We start from the raw sequence: 19,915 nt of genomic DNA, 5'->3' as shown, positions 1-19,915 counted from the left end.
ATCTCTTCACAGTGGATGATGTTAAATCACTATTCCGACCATATTTTGCACGAAAATTGCGAACTGTAGCTGCAAAATGCAGTTTTAATAACCCTGAATTGTCAGCTGTCACGCTGTCTTTTGTTTTGGCAACACTTTACAGCAGCAAAATACAAATCTTGCGTGAATTTTGCGACATCAGCTAAAAGGGCCTTAATGATTTACCTATAAGACAAAGATAAAGAAGTACAGTTTTGTTATTTTGACTCTGAAATAGCTCTCATAAACTATAAAAGAATGATTTCGCTTTTCATAAAAAATAGGCCCAAAATTTTAAGTAAAAATGAAACTTATTTTTTGTCAAGTATTTTATCACAATGTAAATTAAAAAATTGGAAAAAGTATGTAAATAAATCCCTGCGACACAGAATCAGTTAGAGGTTGTTTCAACGAAAAGCGGAATATTCTCACATCACTATTGTATGAATCCTTTTCACAATATACGTGAACGCCTCGATAGATTTTCTAGTTTATTATTCCAACTAATATAGGGTCAAATAAATGTGGGCCCGAGTTTAAATTTTAGTCGTTGCTATTTTTAATTTTTACAGAAAAATGTTTAATGGTTGTTTCCATTAGGCTATTCTTTGCTTTGGTAACATTTGCTTAACTATGGGAAACGAGTAAGATCCTCAAATGATTTCCTATAATTGAAATTCGTAATTAGGAAATGCAAGTTTTAGATACATTTTCTTGTTGAATTATCTTGGAAATTATTAAACCCCTGAGGAAAATGAAAGAAATGTGTTCATTTCATACATACAGGGTGTTTTTGAATGGAGTAGCATAAATGATACCAGTGAATCTACATTTCAAAAGAACACGATCTGCAAAAAATCGCCTTAGTAAAATGTTCACCCCTGAAGAGATAAGGGCCATCGAAGTTTCCAAATAAAATTATGAAAATTGCTGTAATTTGAAAACAGAACGAGGTACAAATAACAAATTTTTTACAGGTTGTTTACTAATACAGATGCGAGTTTTCAACTATTTTTCGAAAATTTTAACCCCTCGAAAGGGGTTGAAATAACCACCCCTCAAGCCATTTTTTGCCATAACTTTTATATTTCGTAAAAACTCGATATCCAAAAATACGCATTAGATAAACTGGTTCTTTTAGAAACTTTTACCTCTCTAGCAATTTTCCTTTAAAACTTTTCGTTTATTAATAAAAAAATAAAATGTATTACCATTCACCTCACACCGTATATGATTGCAATCAATCAAAGAAAAACTAAGTGTGCTGCTGTCATGCCAGTTGTCACAATTAACTCTTCTGTAAGTTGTCACTGTTATCAGCTAAATACTTTTTGGGTGTAAATTAACAAGAATTATGCCAAATTTTACTAATGATGAATATGTGGACATGCTACAAGTGTATTTTGAATGTCGCAAAAACTGTGCTGCGGCAACAAGAGCGTATAATGAGAGATATCCAAATCGTCAAGTTCCCCACAGACAAACTTTTTCGGCGGTAGAACGAAGACTTCGGGAAACTGGAAAAATACAGCCGCATATTGAGGGTACCGGCCGAAGACCTACTGTTCGTACTATTTATCTTGAGGATGCAGTACTTGAAGAGTTTGACGAAAATCGTCAGACTAGTACGAGAAAAACAGCAATGCACTTAAATGTGTCCCATAGTGTTGTTTGGAATATTGTCCATGATAATTTATTATATCCTTTTCACCACCGGCCAGTTCAAGCTCTACTTGAACCAGACATGCATAAGCGAGTTGTTTTTTGCGAATCGTATCTTAATATTCTAAGAAATAATTTGAATTTTGCCTCAAAGATACTTTTCACAGATGAAGCAACTTTTCAAAGACATGGTTTAACCAATATGCACAATCTTCATTCCTGGGCTCATGAAAATCCTCACGAAGTATCTATGACAACATTTCAACATAATTTTAGTTTAAACATTTGGGCAGGAATTGTAGAAAATGTGCTTGTCGGCCCTTTTGTTTTACCTCATCGACTTGGTGCTGTTGAATATTTGCAGTTCTTAAATGAGCATCTACCACCACTTCTGGAGGAAGTACCATTAAATGTACGTCAGGCCATGTGGTACATGCATGACGGGGCTCCTGCTCACAGCACTGTAGTAGTTAGGCGGTGGCTTAATTTAAATTACCCGAATCGTTGGATAGGTCGCGGCAATGAGGCACCTATCTCTTGGCCTGCACGTTCTCCCGATCTAACGCCCATGGATTTTTTCTTTTGGGGACATATAAAAAGTATTGTTTATGCGACCCCAGTTGACAGTGTTGAAGAGCTACAGGAAAGAATATTCGCGGCGGCTGATGAGATTCGCAACAATCCCATAATTTTTGCTCGAGTCCGTAACAACTTTGATAAACGTGTTAGGTTGTGTTTAGAAAGAAATGGCAATTATTTTGAAAATGTCCTTTAACTAAGTTTTTTGTTTTTTCTCTTTTTGATAATAAATTATTTCTTAGTTTCGTTTTCATTGTACTTCTATTTAATAAAAGTTTCTGCGACATTCAAACAGTTATTTGTGCAACTACTGTAAAGAGTGTGTATTTGTTGTACGATGCATGAAGTTTGCAGCTCGAGACGAAGTTGAGAGCTGCAATCATGTTAAGTGCAACAAATATGCTTTTTGCACATGTTGCACGCAACATTTTTTCTACGATTGTTTTTATTTCAAATTTTATTTAACAGTATTTTACATAATATTAAAATTTTAACTGACAACTGGAAATTAATTGCGCAAATTGTCAATGTCAGACGTTAGGTACTTATGGATATGCTTAGATTAAACTTGTAATCAATATTTTTTTTGTACTACTGTAAAAAAAGTTAAACTTTTGGCACAGTAGGTAGTGCAATAAGTAGTAAATTTTGCACGATCGTAGAAAAAAACACTTGTAGCATGTCCACATATTCATCATTAGTAAAATTTGGCATAATTCTTGTTAATTTACACCCAAAAAGTATTTAGCTGATAACAGTGACAACTTACAGAAGAGTTAATTGTGACAACTGGCATGACAGCAGCACACTTAGTTTTTCTTTGATTGATTGCAATCATATACGGTGTGAGGTGAATGGTAATACATTTTATTTTTTTATTAATAAACGAAAAGTTTTAAAGGAAAATTGCTAGAGAGGTAAAAGTTTCTAAAAGAACCAGTTTATCTAATGCGTATTTTTGGATATCGAGTTTTTACGAAATATAAAAGTTATGGCAAAAAATGGCTTGAGGGGTGGTTATTTCAACCCCTTTCGAGGGGTTAAAATTTTCGAAAAATAGTTGAAAACTCGCATCTGTATTAGTAAACAACCTGTAAAAAATTTGTTATTTGTACCTCGTTAGGTTTTCAAATTACAGCCAATTTTCATAATTTTTTTGGGAACTTTGATGGCCCATATCTCTTCAGGGGTGAACATTTTACTAAGGCGATTTTTTGCAGATCGTGTTCTTTTGAAATGTAGATTCACTGGTATCATCTATGCTACTCCATTCAAAAACACCCTGTATATTCATATTCCTCAGTTCTTTTCTTTTTCCTTTATAGGATTAACAAGTCTCATTCAAGTATCATATCAAAACAAAAACATCACCTATGAATCCTTCTCAAAAGATGTAAGTTATTATTTCCCTAGCGTTAAGAAATCCTTAAAACAGTTGGTCGAAACAAGCATAAGCTATGTGTACCTATGTATTTTGTCTGTACTAATAGATTTTTATCAAATTAAATATTACTTATATGCAACTCTATAAGCACCTTCGGTGTTTTGCTGGTTGCATACATTTGTTTTTTTACGCTAAATCTGAACGGGAATTTCTTTGATATAAAAATAGCTACTAACCAACTTTGCAATCAAGTTATAGCAGACATAAAGAAACAGAAGATGACTAGGTACATTTTCTTGAATAAGCTGAGAATTGTTATTTGTATTTTGTAATTAATAACAAAGTCATTATTTATTTGTTGGTACTTCTGAATTTCATTGACGAAAATTATTTCTAATTTGTGAAGAACTTCGTGGATAAATTTAAGAATACTTACCCAACTTGAAGAGAATTGAATGAATTAAAAGAGCTGCTATTACAAAATTTGAAATAAAAATTACAAACGTTTTTTATAAATTAAATTTTTGTTTTACAAGAATAATGAATAATAATTGAAAATCAGTAAGTTTGAGTCATGTAGGGGTAGGGTGTAATAACGATGCATGGTCACGAGCAAAAAAATTCAGTGGATGAACCTGGGATTTAATAAAAAGTAGTTTTTCATGTATTTTACTACTAAATTATATATTTAGCACATTTCAGAAATAAAATTTGTTAGAATTAATAATCGTAGGCACTTGTTTAATTATTAAATTTTTTGACATACTAAGGTTTTAAACGATGCTGATTAAGATTTGAATCAGACACAATAAATTTGAAACTTTAAGCCTGTTCACAAAAATATGCAGCATTAAAATTGTATGATATTTGGGAATTGGGATTTTAAGTGATGATGTTATATAGCCATATTTTTAGGTGAAAAATCCTTACAACGGCTTTTAGAAAAACCACTTAAAAAAATAGTCATCAATATAACAAATCACAAAACGCAAGACAGAAACAAATTATTCCGTACAGTAGGAATGGCAGGAAAAAAAATGAGAACCTAAGACTCCCGACATATTTTTTGGTATATATAAATATATTATTCAACACTACATGTTCTATGCTAATTTGCCCATTTTGTTTAGCCTCAAGACTTACGTCAGATTAAAATTTCTACGAAATAGTAAATAGTGCTGTTTTGCTAGACGTAAGCATGGATCCTTGACGTAACACATTTGTCACTTAGAAATTTAAATATATGCCAAATCTACCCATGAGCCAATGCGATAGCTTTTAGTACGATCATAGTGTCTTTAGTCGCTTGAATAGCTAGTTAATAGTTATTACTGAAAGGTTATCATTGAAATGTTTATTTCCTTTTAGTTGTATTATAAATATTTCAGCTTTCTTTGTTTAAACGTAAGTAATTTCAGTAACAAGTTTTCAACAAATTGCTTCAAATCTAAAAACTATTTTCTATTCGGGCTTTGCATGAAATCGTATGAACTCTAGCGTAGCCTAATCGTACCCTAAGTTATGGACAAGGTTAAGCCCTGCACAGATAGACAAAAGCAATACTTGTACTTACTCCATTCCCGGATTTAAGGAATCAAAATAAATGGATCTTCGTCGATTGTTGCACCTATGAAGACTAATAAGATTGAAGCTAGTATAGTCTGGTGTGTTCGGCCCAATGATGCTAGTTGTATTCAATGATACTGCTGGTGAAATTCAATGTTAGCCGGTGCATATACTCTGCAATATCATCACTTACAACTTTCGTCCCCACAGGGGTAGACTGGTCATTTTTACATAGCATCTGTGATGTTCTGCCATTTTTTTGGTCTTTTTGTCGGCCTTGGACAGTTGCTTTTGTGTGTGTTGTTGTGTAGAAACAATACTATTGGCCAATTTAAAGATTTAAGGACAGACAAGTAGTGCTTAGGACATATACTAAGTTTAGACGTTCAAAAATAATTAAAAAAGTATTGGCAAATTCTCATGAATACGAGTATACTCTTAAGTTCATCAGCAGTGTACAACTCAGTGTTCACGAATGATTAACGCCTTGGTTATACCAACCTTAGTTTTTTAAAGTGAAATGGAAGTTACATTATTATTATATATTATTATAATAAATTTGCATTTTTAAGGTCAAACCACCGCGAATTACTTGCACGAAGTCGACGGTTTCTTCAACGAAATGATGTCGAAAGTCAAGTCGCTGCGATCCTGTCCAGCCTTAGAAGATTTCGAGGTAAAGGAATTAGAACAGGATAAGCCTAAGTTGTACAAACACTTGAAGGACACGCCAGCGGTGAAGGAGAAGCTCAAGTACATAGAACGCCTCGATAATGAGATCAAAGAGACCATGCAGGTTTACAAGGTGAAATTGTAATGTGTAATGTTTAACGTAACATAAATAATTTTTTCAACTTGGTTCAAAATTTTCATAAAAAGTCAATCATTACAATTCTGCATAAGAACCGACACAGAGCTGATGCATCTAAGGGTGACCGAAATATTGTATGTAATTTAACCAAATTTACCGATACAGAAAGTTCTAGCCTCGCGAGTCTTCCAAATGAGGATCGACATTTCGAAAAAAAAATTCTGTAACACATTGATTTAAAAGTACCTTTAGTACACAATCAACCTTTACGCAATAAGTCCTTGACATTTTCAAAGAAGTTTAAAATAAATGTTTGAGCAGGTATTGTTGATAGGCATTTAATTGGTCCAATAATAATTTTACCAAACCGTGACAAAAGTTATTTGAAATTTCTTTCAAAAGACTCTTTCTTTATTTAGAAAATTTAACCATTGCACCTCACATTACAACTTTGGTTTAAGTATTATGGAGGACTATCTCATTTTAGTACAATTATTAGAGATTTTTTAAATACGCAGTTTCCAAATAAATGGATTTTTGGACGTATGCAGAAGTACGTGCGTGCATTGCACCTACGTTGATAGGTGCAAGTAGTTGTACTTAATCTAACCCTAATCAGTGGTTATATACTTAATTTTAATATTTTATTTTAAATCATTTGTTTATGTCTACTGTTTAGCTGTAGAGAAAATGGTAGATAATTTTGACGATTATTTTGATCTATTTCTGCAGGAAGAAATGAATGTTATAGATCTTTTAGCCATATACAGGGTGTAAGAAGTTTAACTGCCATTACTTCAGCATCAGAGTTGTATATTACAGGGGCGTAAGATTAACAGTTTTCAAAATGCAGTGCGTATTAATATTGGGGAGTTTTATCACAACGTGACAACAGCGCTTAACCTAACGCTGGTGCATACCACTTAAGCACGCGGCAGACGTCCTACGGAAAAAATGTAAACAACTATTAAATTAAATTAAATTAAATTAATTTAGAAAATAAGACAATTATTTTCCAGTTTTTAAATAAATAAAATAAAATGTATCGATTTCGTAGTACGAAGACAGTATTGTGCTTAAATTTTAGCTTGAATTTTAGTAATTATGAATCTCTTAAAACAGGAACTTGACTTTCAAATAATGAATTTGAAAAATATGTACTTAATTAAAGTAAGTAGGTATTCAAAGATTTACGCCATCCAAATAATCATGCGTATTAAAAATAATTTAGGTACTTACCAAAAAGCAAAATTCAGTAATTTTTAAACGTACTACAAAAACAAACTACAACATATGCTCAAAATGTTCATCACCATTTTCGATGCACGCACAACACCTTTGAATCCAATTTTCGCGCACTCGCTGGAAAACACCTCAAGAAAAGGAAATAGTGATACGCAAAAAACACTCCGACACGGTCGAATCCAGATACCAACTGAATTGCGTATTGCTGGACACCTTAGTATCTCGTGTTAATAAACCGCCGCGTCGTTGTCACATTGCTCGATATGAATTTTATCGAATTTTAAATTTGTTACAATACTAATTATTTTTTAGAATTAAGCATAAATAAGTTCTGTGCACGCAATTATGTCAATATTCCTTAATTAATCGAACTTTGGTACATCAAGTTGGACGGTTTAAATTTTTTTCTCGGAAAAGATTTGAGTTTAGGAGTCATATAAGGTTTATTTATTATAATGTCTATCGTTAAAATTAATTCAGTCAAACTTCTAACACCCAGTATACAAAATCAGATTAGCAACTTTCCTCTATATTTCAATGGTGAAACCATACCTAAGTACTTTTATTTTCTAATACACCTTGATAATCCTTAACAAAGGAGGTTAATATTTTTCCCTTTTATTTATATAGTTGTTCTTCTATTATCTATTACAAGTTAATTTGAATTTTGTGTCATATGTACTATATTACATTTACTGGCTTACTTAGGTAGTAACATTTTTGTCACAGTTCATTAATTGAAACTTACTTACCTTGTTCAATACAAAATAAAATGTCTGTAACTTCTCTTTTCCAACAATTATCTTATCCAATGATCTTCGTAATCATAACTACAATCATAAATGAATAATAAATAATAGACAACATTCGACATTCCAACAATTTCATAAATATGACCATGGCCTTTGGCCCAACAACAAACAATAATTATTGAATTAGTGAGTGCAAAAAGAATTTAAGTCCAAAAATGTTTTTGAAATGAGATCAACATTTTGGTGAAGCTTCATCTACTGATTGTGAGCGCAAGAATGGTGTGCTCACCAGTGGCGGCCCGTGGGTTTGAATACAGGGAGGGCGCATTTTGAAGGCAGCCCCCCGCTTAGCAACGCAGGCGAAAATTTTAAGGAATTTGAAGGTCATTGTGTTTTGCAAGAACCCCAAAATGAATACTGTCAGTGTGTGCAGTAGGTACTTAGATACAATGCGAGAAGTAAAATAACGTGTGGGGGCTGAAGTGGATAATCGATCAACCAACCCAGTTAGGATATAATTATGTAGATTACTGTAATAGTTCATTCTGTATAGTTTTTGAAGTTTCGTTAAAAACATGGGCATCACTAAGATGTTTATCTAAAACGGGATCAATTTTTGCACTATAGTCTATCAGTTCTAAAAATACCCCTTTGTTTACCGAGTCACTTTTTTCATTATGTCCCCGAAGAGGAAGGTTACATGTACCACATAGTTTTAAGATATCTATAATTTTTGAAAGAAGCAATCGATTTTTCTTAACTGTTTCGTTATGACTATTTATTTGTTCTGCATAAGCACTACTTAAACAAGAAGCAATGCTCTTCCTAAAAGTAAAAAACTCACCAACTTATTTTTGTGTTTAGGAGAATTTCATGTTCCTTAATTTTGTCTGGTAAATGCTTCAAGTCAAAAACTCCAGATTTCGTCCAGTTTTCTTCGCCTCCTCAAAATAAACATACAAAACAAAAAATCTAATTGTTTCGTCACAACCACAGGGTCTTATCATAAATGTTTTTATCAAATCTGCGAATAAAAGCCGGCCTACTTTTGCACTCTTTCTGCACCTGAACTAAATTCAACACTGGCGTTGAACGTCCATTATTTTTCAATTCGACTTTTTCCTCTAAACTTAAATTAGTAATAAGAAGTTTTTTTTATTTCACAAACCCTCATTTTAAACTTAAACTTATAAAATATAATGTCTTAAAAAGCGCCAAAGCAAAAACAAAACACGTATAACCACACTTCAGTGATACGGGTTACTGCCTCATGGAGTCCAAAACAAAGTGCGCGAGACTATCGTCGCCTATCCCCTCCACGTGCCAATTTGTCCAATCATATATAAAAATATGCTTGCACGATGGACTCAAGATTGCACAGTCCACAATGGAGTGGGAATTGCGCGCGCGGTCAAACATAACTCTTTGGTACGATCATAGATGGCAGATGGCATTAATCTGAGCTACGTTCACGGAGTACAAGCACATTATGCAATCAACCTAACATCCAAGAGATGTTGAATGCATGCTATTTAAATAAATACATTATTTTAAGTTTATAGTTTGAAAATATCTTGGGGGGGGGGGGCGGAGTCCCAGAGTCCTATTTCACGAGCCGCCACTGGTGCTCACTATTACGATAAAGTCTATACCGAAATTTCTTTCTGCGTGTTAAGTGTAAAAAACGTTGTATGCCTTGGATCTATAGTTAATGATAGGAACTGCAACTACAGTGCCTTTGTTTATTTCACAAGTTGGAGATACTAAAAATTAATTTATTTCTGCTCATTGCCGGTGATAGTTGTTGTCACTTGTAGTATTTTTTGCACTATGATTTTGGATCACGATTAGACATTGTCTTTTTTGTAAATCAGCTAATCAGTGTCTAGTTTTTAGTCATGATCGCAACATCACAGCTAAAAGAAAACAGCATTACTACCATTGCTAAGTTCTGAACTTATTACATAGATACAAATTCCAGCAGTGAAAATGATTTAAGCTTCTTAAAGTTTCAGTCAGACCTACATGTCCTTATAGTCTACCACCAGTCTTTATTAATAAAAAGAAAATTGATGATTTAAAAAGGTCATGATAGTTATCAGTGCTGAGGACCAGGAGTTCTACTCAATATCACCTCATGAAAAACTACAACACCTGTTCTTGAAGAAGTCTAAAGTTGTCCACTTTTTTCATACAGGGTGTTTATTAAGTGCTTGAACAAACTTTAAAGGGTGAATCTTTGGACAAAAAGTTCATATGAACATAGGTCCGCAAGGGCTTGGTTCTTGAGATACAGAGCGTTCAAAAAATGTTCGTTTGGTATTTTGATTATATTTTTGTTCAATAACATGAAAATTTGACGAAATTCGGGAAACTGGGAGTACTGAATGATGAGAAACTCAAATATTTACTTAGTTTTTTGTTTAATGTTACATACAGTGTTGTACCTAGATTTAAATAACCATAACTTTTTCGTGTAAGTCATTGTTGACTAGACATACCTATTCCCTATTCAATTTTACGTACAAAAGGTACTCTTAATATTTGTCGTCGAAAGTAGCCGTTTTGTAAAAAAAACGGGTTTAAAGTTAAACCTGCGTTGAAATTTTGTAAGTTGAATCATTAAGAGTTTTTGAAAAACACGTGAGAAAATGTGTCTTTTATTGATTGTATTGCGATGTGACAATAACTTTTTATTTTAAAATTTCATATATTTTATCTTTAAACTATTTCGCAGGCAGAAAGAGCTGAACGACTTCAAATTCAGAATGAAATGTGTAATGAAATTTGCAAAAACCCTTTTCCAGGGAAAGATGCACAGATGTTTTTGGAACTATGCCATTTTGAAGCTGATGGAGATTTAAATGAAGAAGAAAAAGGTAATTTTATCTTTTCAGTTAATTCTACATCGTTAGGCGGAAGTTATTGTATATCTATTTTTCAAAATTATATTACAATGTACCATCTAAAACAACTCCAACATTTCTCTTTAAGGCAATAAAGAGAAAAGTGAAGCAGTAAGTACTAATCAAAGCAATAGGAGTATTGAAGACAGTTTTATTAAAAGGAACATAGAAGTAAGTATTAAAACTGTATAAAAGTATATAAATGTTACGTCTACATCTTAAAAAATAATTTAAAAAACTCAAATGTTGTCATACGATTTTTATTTGTCTTCAAGCGCCACATCAAAAATTAATATACAGGGTGGTCCAGATTTTAATAGACAAACTTCGCGAAAGTACTAAACAGCAAAAATTAACATCACTTTGCTCTATGAACATAGGAGCAAAAAGCCACCGTTTATGAGATACAGGGAGTTGAAATTAACAAAAATAAAACAATTTTTTTAAATATCTGGAAAACCACTTTATCAAATTTATCCAAATTTTTTTTTGAAATAATTCCCCTAGTTCTGTATGCATACAGTCCAAATTCAAAAACCAGTGGCGAAGAAACAAGGATATCGTTTCCCTATTTAAAGTAAAACTTCTACGCAACTGAATTAATTGATAATATTAATATATTTTATAACGATCTTCCGGATGGAAAAACATTATTTTATTTTTGTCGAAAATTGAATGGTTTACGAGTTATGAAACATACGTATTATCCAAGTAAACATCTTGCCACCTAGACTAAATTCGGATCTGATTTTAAATTTTTTGGACAATAGCCTCTTCCAATTAATGGAGGACATATCTTCGGATTAACGAATTGGGACCTGGTTTCAAATGGACCAGGCGCCACCACATTCTGGCCTGGTAGTTCGTGAATGGCTGACGAACAACTACCAAAACAGATGGATTGGTCGGAATGGCCCCATACCTTGGCCACCTAGATCACGTGATGTAAATATTTTATGTTAATTTTATTTGGGGGTAACCTATAAAATTACGTTTATGCCGTTCCTATAGCAGATAGAGACCAGCTAGTGTAAAGGCTAAATGAGGCTTGCACTAATTTGAAGCAAAATCCAGTTTTAATCAGAGCTGCAGTGAATTCTATAACCAAAAGATGCCAAAAGTGCATTGAGGTTGGAGACGGACACTTCGAGCAATTGATTTAATTTATTTGTTTTTCATATAACTTTACTTGTTGTTTCTGTTACTTGAAAGTCGAGCTCGATATGTTTGCTATGATAGTGAAAAATGTGTATCAAATTTGGATAAATTTGACGAAGCGGTTTTCCAGTTATTTAAAAAAAATTGTTTTATTTTTGATAATTTCAAGGCCCTGTAATCTCATCAACGGTGGCTTTCTGCGCCTATTTTCATAGAGCAAAGTGATGTTAATTTTTGTTGTTTAGTACTTTCCCGAAGTTTGTCTATTAAAATCTGGACCACCCTGTATAATTAAATTAATAACAGGTATATGATATTTTTATTATAATTTATTATAAAGGGAATAGCAGTATTTATATTTTTAATAGCACGACATTTAATTTGAAAACAAAAGTTTTGAGTTTTTTTTTAAATATTTTTACTGTTAGAATTTGGATCGTTTCAAGTGATTCACGCTGTATAAGCAAACCTATAAGGCTAACTTAAAGTGATCTAAAGTATCTATAGAACAAAAGTTACAAGTAAAGGTACCTTAACTGTGGAATACTTATGGGACGACTATAAATTTAGCCCAGAAACACACTGTAATTAAGATAATCTTTTAGTTATTTTACTAATACTCGTACATGTCCCGAACGACTTCTTTAAGTGAAGGTTATGGGTTTTAAGTTTGTTAAGTTACACTTAAAGACTGTTACTTTTTCTGTCTTCAGTTCTAAATCTAGAATGTTCAACCGTAATTAATTGTTTTGTTGCCTGACATATACGTCACCGTCACATTCATAAATATTTGTGAAGTATCTAACTACAACCTATTGATCAAACTTGTTGTCGTTTGTAATAGTTGGCTAGGCAAGGAAGTATGGCGGGTTGCTCCTTGACCGATGAGGAAAAAAGGAAGTTGGAGGAACTGTTAGTCGACGAACAAGGTAGGAAGAAGTACATATATTATTTTATAGAACTAGTTGATAAAATACCTATGCATTTCCTCTCTTTAATACTTGTTAGTTAGTGATAGTTAGCATGTTATCAAACCAAAAGTGTCTTCTAATTAAATAGTATACTTCCGCAAAATAATAATTATGTTTCTGCATGTACCATTATATAGAAGCAACGGTTTAAGAGCCTTCTTATGAGTATCATTTATAGACACAATTTGTGTTTTATTTTTCAACATACATAGTCCCTTTGCTTTGTAACACATTTATATGTCCCCCCAACTTTGCAGATGTCCTTTACAAAATAGCTTTTTGGTGTAGACTTTAAATAGATTTACGCAGTCTCTATTACAGTTTTTATAGGTATGTTTCAACACCACAAATGTTTCTTCAAACTGTAGATAATTCTTTTATGTACAGAGTTATTAACCTGAAAGAAATAAATATTGAGATGAAAGTACAAGCCTCCCATATTCTGTTCTGGTGACGAAATTGTGATAGTACCAAAATACTTTCTTGCAAAAAGCTAACTACAAACTCATAGAGAGCTAGACCGACTGTATTCTGAAGCAGTAGGAACATATAAAAAAAAAATAAGACAATTTTTATAAGGCCCTTTGTAACTGTCTTTAAATAAATCTCTGTAATCACCGATTTATTTATTTATTTATTTTTCAATTTCAGACGGTTCTTACAACGTGGAAGCCAATCCACATAAAAAAGATTCAGGCCTGTCTCTGGACGAATCCGATGAATCTTCTGAAGATGAGAATTATTTCATATCCAATGCTTACGCTTTGGACAACGATGATATAACGAAAATGGAAGACATCAATTCCGAGTTGGAAGTAAGTTGTTAAGTTGTATTATTTTTGCTTAATGTGTATTACACCATATTTCAAAACATTTTTATTTGTTTAATAAATAACTCTTTGCACAGAACGGATCAGTCAAGGATTTGACTGAATCTACATGGTTTTGCCTAAGCAGAAATATATCGCATTGAGATAGCAGATACTTCTACGCAGTGATTACTACAACACATAGGATAAAGTGAAAGTTTCGAAAAATTCTTTGTTTTCATTATTAAAATTCAGATTGAACGTCGCTGAAGATGTTCAACCGACAACTATAAAAGAAATGGTACACATGTATTGACGCACAAATGAAACACATGTATTGACGTTAGTATTAGCAAAATAAATGCGACCTTTTAGTTTTGTTTTCACCGTGTTCATTCCTTTTCTCAAATTTTTTTTTATCAACCTCGGACTCGTACAAGAACATCAGCATTATCTCCTACACCAAATAATTCCAGTTGTGAAACCAGTTCCATACTATCACTTCTAAATTTATCTCAAAGAGTTTAATGTAGTGTGTAGTATAGAATTTATTAAAAAAATAACTGCCTATACAAATCTTTTGCTGTTTGAAAAGCATACGGAGTATTACCACTGTCATACTGCCTAGGCATCTTCCTCACCCCAATAAAACTGGTTCATATACGTTTTTTTTGCAGTAGCTTCATTCCACAAATTGTAATGTCACTTCTCTGAGACACTAAATTACAAATACATTTTTCTACCTGAAATTTGACGTTCGTTAAAACAATGACTTGCTTTGAAGTATTAAGCTTCTCAACACTATTAAACACAAAAATCATTGCTTTCAATAAAAATAAAAACTTGAATTGATATAAACTTGCAAGATGATCAGTAGCTTTACTACCTGTTTCGCTTCTTCTTTAGACGCTTCTTCATGAAACAATAAACAAGAAACAATTCATCATATCATCAATAAATCTGAAGCACATGCTTAATCGTTCCTTACTGGTAATGGAGGATGTTTCTTCTATTATTATGAAAAAGTCCTCGCCTTCTTGATTGTCTTTGCTATTTTGCTTTTACTGCTGTGAATAGACTCTTTTAGTGTGACGTCACATATTTAGACAACCCGTAATAAATTGTCATAGTAGAAATTGTACAGATCGAATCTGATCCTTGTTTACTATTTACATAGATACTATAAAAATGAACAATTTCAAATTAACTTATTTTTACAAGGGTTTAGAAGTATTTAAGAACAGCCAACACGTGTTTCGTAAAATAGACACACTAATGTGCTTAAAACTTACAAAAAAACGATTTAAAAGAATATTCTTAAATTTAAATAAAGTAAAAAATTTAACATTAGCCGTGTTATTCCTAATGCGCATGCTCGGGAAGAATAGGCTCATACGTAGGTGATATATCATAGCTGTCATCATTAGCGTATTTTCTCTTCTTTTGTTTAATCTTGGCATTTTCTAGTTCTATCAAATATATTTTATTGTCTTTCTTGGTTCTCTGCTGTGTCAGTCTGTTTATCGAATGTTTTTTGTTCTTCAAGTGGTTTATTATAGACGTACTCTTAACCAGAACCAAAATTTCTTGAATGGTATCCTGCTGCGNACTTCAAATTAACTTATTTTTACAATGATTTAGAAGTATTTAAGAACAGCCAACACGTGTTTCGTAAAATAGATACACTAATGTGCTTATATTATATTCTTAAATTTAAATAAAGTAAAAATTTAACATTAGCCGTGTTATTCCTAATGCGCATGCTCGGGAAGAATAGCCTCATACGCAGGTGATCTTGTTGATATATCATAGTTGTCATCATTAGCGTATTTTCTCTTCTTTTGTTTAATCTTGGCATTTTCTAGTTCTATCAAATATATTTTATTGTTCTTCTTGATACTCTGCTGTGTCAGTCTGTTTATCGAGTGTTTTTTTTTCTTCAAGTGACGTACTCTTAACCAGAACCAAAATTTCTTGAATGGTATCCTGTTGCGAGGCTACTTCACTTACATTAAATTATCTTTAATGCGTATGCTCAGTAACATTTATATAATTTTAATTTATTAATTGCTATAAAAGTTAATATTGTTCTATAAATTTAAAAATATAAATTCTATAATTCTTTTAGTTTGCCACTTGGGGTTTGAAACTTCTTAAATATTCTAATATTTCCCGAATAACGCGAAATTTAAGGTCATTACAAAGAAGTAATTTTTTGGCATTTATGTCCAAAGTACAGGCTGGTCCATTTTCAATGGGAATTCAGGGTATTTCAGAAACTACTAAAGATATGATAAATCTGACGCGACGTTCTCGAGTTTGAGTTTCATGGCAAACTCGACTGTCAAATCAGAAATTTGCTATCTTTCTGAGTTACAGGGCGTTTCTCGTTATTTTCACATTTTTTAACGTGTCTGTATCTCAGCTGTTAAATAAGTTAGAGTTAAAGTGAAAACTGCTCAAGAAGAATTCTTTGGCGTAGAATTGAATGCCGGTGTTAGATTTTTAGTAGATCTTAAAATTTCGGAGTTATGACCTAAAGTTATATTTTTTAAATAGAAATCGTGGCTAACCATCGCCTAAAAAAAATAGAGATTTTTTTTCGCTTTTTAGCAATATATTACATACTATAGTTATTTTTACAAACACAAAAGTACGGGGTGTTTTATATATAAATTAGGTATATATTTTTTTCCTCTTTAATATGGCTGGCTATGAAAATACAGATAAAACTATAATTCTTACTTTAATAAAAGTCATATTTATTGTAAAATTATGACGTTTATTTTAAATGCACAACATATACTCTTATAATAATATCTATAATACTAACGAAATTTTAGGAGACAGATGGATAGGAACAAACGGACCGATCAGATGGCCAGCTATACGTTACCTGATTTGACTCCGTTGAACTTTTTCCTTTGCGGTTTTCTAAAAGACATTATATTTAAAATTCCTTTTAATAATATTTCAAATATACATTTAATGAATGCTACCCGAAGCGTTGCCAGAAAATGCGCGAAATATGTGACAGTTGAAGGTATGGTTACCAGATCTATTTCATGACAGACCCGGAGATATGACTCGTTTCTATAATTGATGCCTAAAAAACACTTGAACATTTATTTAGCTATCATTTTTTAAAGTTTTTATTGATGTAGGTACTTACTATTGTTTAATTTACGTTTAATATTGTAACTTCGGTTGAAGTGTAATAACAATTTGAAAACTTCTTATGTCTTTTCTTTTCTGTAATATTACAGTTTTGTATATATTTTCATAGCCAGCCATATTAAAATGTAAAAAAGGATCGAATTTATACAGTGTGTCCCGTTTTTCAGGTTAACACCTCTGGAAATGTGAGAAGACTGCGGACTTTCCGCAAGCCAATTTTTTTTACAAATAGTACCCTGAAGGGAGGTTATATTCTACTAATCATTTTATTGATGTTACAAAATCCTGGCCTACTACGATTTTTTTAAAGTCGTTTTTCCAGAATGCAGTATTAGGCATTTTTTTTATCAAAAAGATAATATCACCAGGCTATTCAACACCCATCAAAATACCCGTATACCAAATTTGAACGACAAATGTCTATTGAGTGTTTTTTATGTGGTGCCAAACTTCGAAAAATCAGACAACTAAAAATTATAATAAGCAAGTCAAAGATTGCCATGAAAGTGAAAACAAATACCAATCGGACAAAGAAAAAATACAGGCACTATAAATTTAAAACTTTTAATTATATTAATTAATTACCTATTATTAATTAATTATAAAAATAATAACTTACAAAAAATATAATGAATTGTAAATACTAAGTTGTTAAACAAAAAATTGCAAAACGTTAATCTAAATTAAATTTTAGTTTTCTCCATCAAACCTCCTTCCAGTCGAACACATTTTTCCAATCCTCTTCTTAAATTTAAAAATAACTTACATAGCTGTTGTGGAGTAATCTCTGCACAAGTTTGTCTTATGCAATTCATTAGGTCATCCAAATTCCTTGGTCTGTTTTTATAAACATTTTGTTTTATAAAACCCCAAAAGTCCATAGTTCGAGAAAACTAAAATTTAATTTAGATTTTTTTGCAATTTTTTTTTAACAACTTAATATTTATAATTCATTATCTACATTTTTTGTACGTTAATGTATTATTTTTATTGTGGCCGCAATTAAAAGTGTTAAATTTATAATGTCTTTATTTTTTTCTTTGTCCAATTGGTACTTGTTTTCACTTTCATGGCAATCTTTGACTTGTTTATTATAATTTTTAGTTCCGATTTTTCGTTTGGCAGTAGGTACATAAAAAACACTCAATAGACATTTGTCGTTCAAATTTGGTACATGGGTATTTTGATGGGTGTTGAATAGCCTGGTAATATGATCTTTTTGATAAAAAAATGCCTAATACCACTTTCTGGAAAAATTACCCTTTAAAAAAAATCGTAGTAGGCCAGGCTTTTGTGACATCAATAAAATGATTAGTAGAATACAACCTCCCTTCAGGGTACTATTTGTAAAAAAATTGGCTTGCAGAAAGTCCACAGCCTTTTCACATTTCCAGAGGTGTTAACCTGAAAAACGGGACACACTGTATATAAAACACCCCGTATCTCCTGTGCCTGTAAAAATAACTATAGCATGTGATATATTGCTGAAAAGCAAAAAAAAATCTCCATTTTTTTAGGTCATGACCAGCTACGAATTCCATAAAAATATACCTATAACTTTGAGTCATAATTTCGGAATTTTAAGATCTAGTAAAAATTTAATACCGGCATTCAATTCTACATGCTCAAAAGTGTCACAATAACGAGAAACGCCCTATAACTTAGAAACAAATGACGATAGCAAATTTCTGATTTGAGAGTCGAGTTTGCCATGAAAATCGAGCTCGAGATCGTGGTGTCAGATGTATCATATCTTTAGTAGTTTCTGAGATACCCTGAATTCCCACCGAAAATGGACCAGCCTGTACATAAGGTCAAAAATCGATCTAGTAAAAATACTGTACTATGGGGTTGTCTATTATTTGATATATGTGACGTCACTACTAAAAGGTCTATTTGCTCCTTCATTAGCAAATAAAGAAATGGTTTAATTTAGGATATCATGAGAAACCCATTTATATTTATCACGTTGCAACCAATTTTAATTCAGGTACAACTTTTATTGTAAGGGGAAGTAACTAATGAATATTGTATTATTCATCAATGTTACCTCTAATGACTATGCATTGCTTGCATAAATATTGTAAAGGGCATATTATCTTGGGAAGAGCCTGAAGAGCGTTTCTCATTTGGATGAATTTAGTTTTTGAAACTAGGAGATATTTCTGTTTAATCAAAACTAAATTTGTAAATATTAAATTAAATTAATAATAATTGTATAAAAATAGATACAGAAAACGGCACAAATATTAAATTAAATTAAATTAAATTTTCATATAAGCATATTCTATTATTCATAATACTGACCTTACAGAAATTCACGGTGGATGAAACAGAAAAGGAGAAAACAGACCTCAGGGAGTCTTCAACCCAGCCACAAACTGACTGGAAGGATGCTGTGCTGATGGAACAACGCTTAAAAGCTATCAATGCTAAGCTAGATGAGTTACGCAACAGCTACGAAACTGATCAAGTCGAAGAAATATTTATGAGGATGGTTAAAAGTGGTACATTGGACAAAGAGTTATCAAAAACAGGGAGATCTAATGTCGATGTTGTCAATGCTGCAACTTCTCAGAAGGATGAAGACCAGGCTTAGGGAATATATTTTTTATATGTATGTAATTTTATAAAAATTCAATAAATAACATTTTTGGAATATATTTTTGTATGAATATACATAGGTTAAACCGAGGGGTAAACCGCTGGGGAAGTTTTTGTACGTGTCCCCAGGAAGTCGGGAAGAAGTTGAAGGAAGTTATAAGGAAGTTGAGGAAGTTGAAAGGAATGCATTATATTAATTACGCTTTTATAGACACTTAGACAAAACACAATTGATCGTATTTACGATAAAAGTTTTTGGGTATCAGGGAGATA

General features: G+C 32.1%; 1 protein-coding gene across 1 annotated transcript; it reads left to right on the top strand.

Moving 5' to 3' along the window:
• Positions 1-5,831: 5,831 nt before the first annotated feature.
• LOC108908450 lies at positions 5,832-19,637 on the top strand. The gene is made up of 6 exons (XM_018712489.1): positions 5,832-6,014; positions 10,755-10,896; positions 11,012-11,094; positions 12,926-13,010; positions 13,704-13,867; positions 19,353-19,637. The coding sequence occupies exons 1-6, from the start codon at positions 5,832-5,834 to the stop codon at positions 19,635-19,637; spliced, it is 942 nt and encodes a 313-aa protein (XP_018568005.1).
• Positions 19,638-19,915: the final 278 nt, after the last annotated feature.

This window comes from Anoplophora glabripennis, unplaced genomic scaffold (genome assembly GCF_000390285.2).
Source record: "Anoplophora glabripennis isolate ALB-LARVAE unplaced genomic scaffold, Agla_2.0 scaffold343, whole genome shotgun sequence".
In the NCBI taxonomy this organism is placed as follows: Eukaryota; Metazoa; Arthropoda; class Insecta; order Coleoptera; family Cerambycidae; genus Anoplophora; species Anoplophora glabripennis.
The sequence above is the reverse complement of the archived record's forward strand: the minus strand, read 5'-3'. Positions and strand labels throughout refer to the sequence as shown.